The 8624-nt window shown below is 43.6% G+C and overlaps 1 protein-coding gene across 1 annotated transcript in view; it reads right to left on the minus strand.

Moving 5' to 3' along the window:
• SDC2 (syndecan 2) overlaps window positions 1–8624 on the minus strand; it is a 58493-nt gene that overhangs the window by 49580 nt on the left and 289 nt on the right. Inside the window, exon 2 of the mRNA XM_009578574.1 lies at window positions 7193–7294. Within this exon, the coding sequence (XP_009576869.1) occupies window positions 7193–7294 (102 nt within the window). The remainder of the gene's footprint in view (window positions 1–7192; window positions 7295–8624) is intronic.

Genomic DNA, 8624 nt, shown 5'->3' on the forward strand with positions numbered 1-8624 from the left:
AAAAGACACAGCAAATGAAAAAAAGTCTTAAGGGAAGCTAATTGACAACTGCAAAGCGCAGAAGAAGGGCCCGCCTCCGCTTAATTGAAGGTCATTTCTATTAAGCTGCATGCTATATTTACCACCTGGCTTGTAATGGCTGCTTTTATTCAAATGCTCTGCGGTAAAATATATGCACGTGTAGGGGATGAAGACTTTATCATTGAAACCTTCTGCAAGAAATTAGGGGAATGAGGAAGGCTCGCACACTTCCGCAGCAAAATTAGGTCAGGACGCCTTTGAACGGCTCCATCTGAAGGCTGTGCCAGACTTCAGATCAAATACTTTTTAGTGCGTTAGACCCAACGGCTTAAGAGATGAACTTCTATACTGCTGATAATTATTACCGGTACTGTGCTTTGCTGCCTCCCTCTCCACCTGTGGATAATTATAAATAGCCTACATTTTCCAGTCCCTGACATATGCCACTCGGTTAACAGCACTTCCAAAACCCATCCTTTCTAACCACGGGTCACACATTTCAAATATGACGACCACGTAACTCCGCACAGATTGAGAAATTATGACTTGCCCCACACATACTCTTAATTAAACACTCCCTGAATATACACGTATGGCTAAATGACGTTAGCATCACGGTAATTAATGATACGAAGCTGGAAAGTGCCAAGCTGGCGACTCAAATGCAAACCTGTCTCTGCCCTCTGGTGCCTACGTACAGCCCTGAACTGTGCGGCCAGGGAGCATCACTGCCACCGGCTCCGTCACCTCCTGCCCTGCTGGAGCACGGTCAGCCCCGGGGCTGATGCTCTCCTCCACGCCAGCTCCTGCTCTCAATGAGCTTCAGGGCTATCCCCAAATAAAGCATACTCCAGTAGTCAAACCGGGAGGACAAAGGCCAGAGAACTGTCCCCAAATATATAAAGCAGTTAATTATACACCTCTTCCCACCCCAGCCTGATGGCTCACACCTCGAGGAATGGGCAATAGAGCCCACCAGCCCCCACATCCAGTCATGTTTGTGTAAAATTTCATTAATAAATTAATCTGTAAATTAACAACAACAATGCCAAAACACCAAAACTGAATGCTTCAAGGAGTAAAAGGGGGTTATAAAGCCAAAACAGTAACGCTGGGGTCAAATCCACCTTTTGTGGAGCTTAACACCATAACAAGACTGGCGGTAAGAAAATAGAGGCATTCAGAATTTTAAGTCTTTAAAAACTCAGACTTTCCCTTTTTTTTTTTTAAGCTCTTAAAATTCACAGCTGAGTTCACTTGAGCAAGCTTGGCTGTTGGGAGGGTTGTTAAGATACACAGAAACATCCACCTCCAGTTTCCTACCGCTCCTTGTTTTGCTCTCCCGTTAGGTGACACTACTAATTGTACAGCTGCTACAGCTAGCTGCCGGAGACTGCTCTAAGGAGGCTTTCCAATTAGGTTAGCTGAATTAAATAACGAGAGAGAGAGAGATTAGCTTTTTCTGCGCATCTCTAGGAAGCCACAGAGAAATCCCCAAAAATACTCTTGTTAATCCTCCCTTAGGAGCCCTTCATCTCTGATCACAAATACAGAAATGCCGTGTGAGCTACTCTACTACACGGGAACTGTGCCAGCTCTGACTCTCTGTACAGCCACAATCTTCATGACAAGGGATCTACCTACTTTTTTTGAGACGGACAGCGTCTGCCAGAAGAAGTTTTTTCTTCAGTCTTCCTCAGGTTCCTCAAGTCAAATACCTTTACACATTTAAACCAGTGGAGATAAGATCCTCAGATGTTGATGTGAAACAACAAGAAGTAACGTAGTGAAGAAGTATCACAGAGACTCCTATCTGTATATTATAGAAGCATCATATTTTTTCCCCAAACTAAGATTTTTTTCTGTCATAACCCAAACCTGCCTAATTCTTCCAGTGCAGATAGAGAGGGTCAGAAAAACAAAAAATAAAATGATAGGCACATGACCTCGGTAGCATTACTAAATATTCACCAGTGCAGGAGACTTCTTCAACCCACAGACAAGATTCACGGTTCTCAAAAAAACTGTCAGGAAACTTTCATCACTATTAAGTTTATCTGGCTTTTGGTATATGACAATTTATGCCACCAGGCAGAAGACCAATTACAGATGTCCACAAGAAGAGACCTACATCAAGATGCCAAGTCACCAGCTCTTGGTTAAGTGGGAGAGATACGCTCAAGAAAGCAGCGTTAGTGAAAGCACAAAACCCCGAACCAGCCAAGGGTAGAATAAGCTTTTCAGGTTGTGAATCACAGTAAGAACAGGAACAAAAGGAAAGAAAGGTCATTTCCCCTTTCTAATGCCCTACAGTTACAAAACAGACAAGTAGCATTTTCAGCACAGCAATACTATTAAGGGTACTGTCTCAAACCATTTCAGGCCCAATGCTCTTGCGTTACCAGGAGCTCAGAAGCTCCCTCCATCCGGTGAGCCCCAGCACGATGGCACGGGCACACCTCTGCCTCCCCAGCAGAAAGGCTATTTATTACTGACCCTGAGCCTCGGCAAAGGCACAGAGATCCCCCCTTGCAGAACATAGCCCTTCTCTTCAACAGGGCATGGCTGCTTGGGCTAAACGCCACCAGCGAGAAAAGCATTTCCAATAGGCAAGCACGACTGGAGACAGCCAGTCATACTCAATTTTAATGCCCCGTGTCCTCCAGCACCTGCACACTTTTAAGGAGGTAAGTCTGTTTTAACAAGTGGCCATGGTACCTGCTTTCCTCACCCTCAAACCCCTGCACAGGCAGGCCATTAAGCGGCAATGAGCTATCCGAACATGATTCAATAGGTTGGAGAAAAGGCTGTTAAATAGTATCAGTATATTTTTTATAGTCAGTTTTCAGAGTTGCTGCTTCTTCTACGCCCTCATGTCATCCCTCCCCCTTGCATGCCAACAGATGCTCTATGCTGCTCCACAGGAAGGATCACAGCTCCTACCAGAAGAGCAGAAACCATCTCATGGTTTGCCACAGGGCTTCCTCACCCACCTCCCACTCACTGCCAAACTCTCTGGAAACTTCTGGAGACCTCTGCCACGTTTTCAAGCAGCAGACACACATGTCCACCAAAACGTTTTGGTCAAATGGGAGGAAAAGGCAAATTCAATTGGCCCAAGCTGCAACATGGACAGGCAATTTGAGCTGAGCCAGGAGTCCATTCAGGTCACAACAGCTCTGGTGTGACCTCCCAGCCTGGCCAGGTCAGGTATAGACCTATACTAACCACTATTCCCAGTTTTCCTCTTTAGAACAAAATTTTTCCAACTCATTCACATTTTGCAGCGACAACCATGTATGTCCCCTTACCAGGGCTTTGAGGGCAGAGGGAAGGCTGCACTGGAGCATCAAACCAAAAGCACCTGTGGGAGCTACGGAGGATCAAATCATACTTAGGGAGGAAAACTGTTACAAAATTGCTGTATTAAATCACAAGTGGCGAAACAAGAGGAAAACCATTTGTAAAGACCACCTTCTGTTTAAGGCTTTTTTCCTAGGAAGTAAGGTCAGAGAAGCTGCTCTTCCCACCCTCATTCAGGCCAGGAGAATTACTAAAGACAATTATGAGAGCAATTTTGTTCTGTTTATTTAACTGGGAGTCCTCCTCATGTTCTGCAGGGCATTTCTTTTCCTGACACTTGAAAGACACGCTGCCTTTTGTAAAAGAAACAGACAAAAGTATATGAAATAATAATTATGTAAAATAGAGATCTGTGTAGAAGAAAGATCTATATAAAATACACACACACACAAAGTTTCAAAGACCTTCCAAGCTAGAACTGCAACAGCTGCAGAAAGCTCGGTGCTGAATGCTCTGTGGAAGACAGTCTCTATGAACACGTAATTTCAAACGTACTCCAAGAAGTTTCTTTCATGGCATTTTAGATGTTACATTCAAAAAAAGCAGCCTTCACAGATGAGAAATGATGAAAGAGCACATGACTGGAAAATTATAAGCAACTCCACCAAAGACAAGAATTTAGAAGATATACATGGCACTTTATTAAGTTTTCTACCTCCAGTACCAGTCATCTTTCATGTTCTACCATGGAGAAAGAGATTTGTGAGTTTCACATGCTACAGATGCTTAAGTCACTAATGATCCTAAAGCATTAATCTTCTAACATCGTATGCTGCCACAGCAGTTCTTGGGAGCTCTTCACCTTCTTACAATAAGACTTACGCAAGCCAGTTACTAAGATAACCAAATTTCACACCTGTTCATGGATGCTCCTTCTCCTTGCTGCACACTTCCATTCACTGTGCTTGCACTGCCACCACGGGCAAGTACTGAGTGCCCCTGAGCTCCCGACTGGGAGGAGACGCAGTCCCACGGCCAAGACAGGACCTGAATGTTCTGCAACCCTCCTTCCACAGAAAACTCAGAATCTTGCTTCTCAGCAACATTATTTTATGCACATCCTTGCTGCAGGAATTATACACTATTATTATTTATAGGGCTAAGCCATACCTATTTTTATTTATGCAATGTCACAAATTTATATTCAACAGAAGCTCGATTTTTGGATGTCCCAAGGATGATGCATTTCCATTACTTTGAACTAGCTTCACCTTTCTGCTTTGCTTCCCTTGCAGGTTTCCATTTTAAATAATAAGAACACCATCAATGTCACACCTCCGCACCTGCATATTTGAATGTGGAACTGCACAACATGTGAAAGGGATTTGAAAGGAAAGGCTTTGTGGAGGCTTTCACCTGGTAATCAGTTTAAGTGACACACTGATTCTGGGATCTCCACATCCAGAGCGAGCACGGATAAACAACCCAGCAAAGGAAGAATCTGCCTCCTGGACATCTCTCCTCTACAGCTCTGCAACATACGCCATGTGTTCAAACCCATTATTAGCCTTCCCCTGCAGATCCTAGTCCAAAAAGCAAACAAGACTCAGCTCTTAAAGCCAAAAGAGATCAAGCGCGTGGGGCTTGGCTGGTCATAGCTGTGCCCTCCAGCTGCTGTGTCCAGCCAGCTGTTCCTGCAGGTACCACAGAGTCATCACAGCTGGAATTAATGCAGCTCAGCCCAGAGAAAGAGGAAAGCTTGCTTCTACTTGTATAACTAATGCTGGGACATGAGCAGACATACCAGAGAGGATCCTGGGGAAGGTAGGAGAGATGCAAGACCTGGTTAGGTTATTCATTCATGTGGCAGCAAGCACATTACATTTCTTCTTCTCTCTCGAAACATCCTTAGTCTTGAGGCCACACCGGTCATGCACCCAACTGCTCCCCGAGAAGTACTTCACCTCCCAGGCTATATTGCTTTAGCAGAGCTGTTTCCTACAGCTCTGTGAGACCATTACAGTTCCGCTTCTGAAATACACTTCAAAAAATAAGGATGGGCCACTTCACACTCATCTGAAAGGTGACAAGCGACCTCCATTAGTGTGGAAGCACCTCTAGAGAAAATTATGCTTTATTATGGTTAATCAAGCAGGAACAAAACATGTCTGACAACATAATATTTAAATACAGACAATACATTCTGGCTGTTAATCTCAATGCTGGTTTCTGAACATTTTGACTCAGTTCCTGTGTATACCACAGGCTGTTTGACCTTCTGCAAATCTCTCTGTCTCCTTACCATTAATAAGAGTACAAAATATGTATTTGTCTTCATGCTCACAACTCATAACAGGTTTTTATTTGAACTTTCCCAAATCAATTCACCTTTAGAACAAAACAATTTAGCTTAGAAGGGAGATTTCTGAAGAAGTTGTTTACATATAAACTAAAAATAGTCATTTCAGATGGAGCGTCCAGCTCAGGCTTTAGTTAAGCACGGCTTACATGACACACTAATAGCCTATCTATAGACAAGGCCAAGTTCTGCAGATTCATCACGGCCCTATTAGTCATTATTTCATTTTAAATGAACCCCCTACTTGAGACGTCAACAAAAACAATTTGTTCAGTGCAAAAGTACTTGTTGCAAACGGTTGTTAAACGCTATTTTTTCTCCTACTGCGATCAGTTTTCCAATACTTTTGAGGATTACATGTATTTTGTATTTCTGCCTAAATATCTCGTATGCTTTTGAAAGCATCCCTCAGGGCTGAGCTAATAAAGAAAACAACATACACACAGAGAACTGTCATTATTACAGGGTCAAACACTAATGCAGTCTTTACTCGAGAGACTGCAAATTATACTTCAATGTGAGCAAGAGAAATCTTGTTCCCAAATCACTGAATAGTGCCATGTAACCTATGAATAAATTACTAGTCCTGGAAAGATTATAGATAGAGTTTATTATCGTCTTGTAAGCATGAACCAAAGATAACCAAACAACAAGCTGTTCGCAGAACAACCTAAAGTAATTCTTTCATACTTGCTAAACACAGAGAGCAAAGCAACTTGAATGTGGACCAAATTGCTTGCTCATGAGTTGTGCACCCTCTCTCAAATGCGGCAGCACAGAGGTCATCTTCATGACTTGCATTCAGGTAGGGTCTTACACGGGGCCTCGAATAAGCTTGCCAGTCTCAAACACAACATTTCTGTTAAAAATCATAATCAAATCTATTCAGAAGACAAAAGAGTACTTTTCCTTCACTAGACAAGAGCCCTTTGTTCAGCCGCTGAGCCTTACTAAAGCCTGTAATTCTTTGCCATAAGGAAAATGTTTAAACTGATCAATGGCAAAAGTCAATTTGGTGAGATAATGTAATTAATAAATGCCATCCATATGCCTCTGCTTGACATTTTATAAAGACAATTGGCCATGAAGAGCAGGGCAAACGGAGAGCTCTGGAAACGACCGGCTGCTCTGCGGGGAGCTCAGCTGCTGCAGGGAGGAACAAGCTCTTCTCCAGGCTCAGGATTCCCTGCCAAAACACCATGTTCCCCACCAAGGATGGCAGGTAGCTCTCCACCACCCTCTCTGCAGGCATTAGATCATAGCTGTGTGTTTGAAGTGGGGCTTTTCATAACTCGCATCTCTGCTAGCCAAGAAATTAGGCTTTGACCTCTGCTAGTCAAGAAATTAGGCCTTGATCTGGTCATCCTGAGATTACACTTAAGATTAGGACCACAGAGACTTAGATCCATCAAAACTTCAAACAAACCCAATACAGCTCATTCTCCAAAGTCCACCATCTTTATCCCACTAGCTGCAGCAATTGCCTCACACCTACCACAGAGGTATCACCTGCCCAAGAACCACAATCCCAGCACCCGACTTCAAACCCCGAGATATTTGTCCCGACTTGTTCCTGAAGACGAGGCTCTCATCTACTTCCTCGATAAGGATCTAGAAAAAAATGCAGAGAAAACATCTCTGGTTTAGGCCTCCAGTCAGTTCCAATGCAGACCTCGGGGCTAAGATATTAAAAAGAGAAACTGCTTCAGTGTTTGATCTCGGGTCAAGAATCATCTGTTCTTTAATTTTTAAAAGATAAGCTAACCTGGGAGGGAAACCTATTCTCAGAAAGTGGCTCCTGAGAACATCCAGATAAGGGGCGGCTTCATTGCTGCATCAAAATCGTAATACCCGAGACTGGAGGCAAAACCCCGAGTTCCCCCGAATTCCCAGTGCACGGCAGTGTGGGCAGCTGTTGGACGGGAGCACCCAGATGTTCAGCCAGAGCAAGGGAAGCAGCCATGGCAGATGCTGCTGGCTGATTCCAGGCGCTGCCAAGCTACAAAAAGCAATGGACGGATATTTATTAATTCTACAGTGAGAAGAAAAAGCTCACGTGAGTTGAGGAAGGGTGGAAATAAGTCAAGACTAAAAAATTTCCTACCTTTCTTTGGAACTTACTTGGCAATGAAGATATAACATGCTTAGGAGAGACACACACGGCATACAAATCTGAAACGCCACCTATCTCTTCAGCCCTTCTTCTCTCTTCTCCTCTAATTACTATCTCCAAAGTCTAGCTGCATTTTCAAAAAAAAACAACACTCCTCCTCTCCAACACACTATTAATTTTCCAAGTTCCAAAAGCAAAGTAACCATTAGAAACAAATGCAGGAAAATTATAGCATCGTGCTTCTAAAATACTAAATGTTTCTGAAAAATATACCAAATATTACCCTTGGATCATCCTTCAATAACTACATTTATGCCAACAAATCGGTGCTTAGACACTTACAGAAGAACCAGAAAGACCACTCAGTTGATGTTGATGCCCCAGTGCTCTATCTAACTGAAAGCCTAAAAACCAACCCCACACTGGCATTGCTGACGTGAAGCAAAGTCTCCAGACTCCAGAAACCTCACTGAGGAAGAGGAGAGCCACGATTAACCTTCTGCTAGGAGAGCAGCACTGTAACGCTGCGGTACGCAGAACAACCTGCTAGCCAGCAAAGTTTCCCAACACGCGCTTGGGCTTGCAGAGAGGATTAGACTGTCACACAAGCTCTGGAAAACCATTTGTCCCACTGCTGCGAACCAGGATGAAACAGAAAGGTTTATCAGCCTCTTCCGAATGGGAGCTGACAAGTACAGCTGGATACTTGGCGCTGCTCTCTGGTGCTATTAAAATCAGCAAGAGCTGACTCCCACTATCATCAGGACCGGAACCAACCTTTTAAAAGGCACATCAGGCCTCTCACTTACAGAGTTTGCCTTTTCTTTC

Source organism: Fulmarus glacialis, unplaced genomic scaffold (genome assembly GCF_000690835.1).
Source record: "Fulmarus glacialis isolate BGI_N327 unplaced genomic scaffold, ASM69083v1 scaffold13780, whole genome shotgun sequence".
NCBI classification, from domain to species: domain Eukaryota; kingdom Metazoa; phylum Chordata; class Aves; order Procellariiformes; family Procellariidae; genus Fulmarus; species Fulmarus glacialis.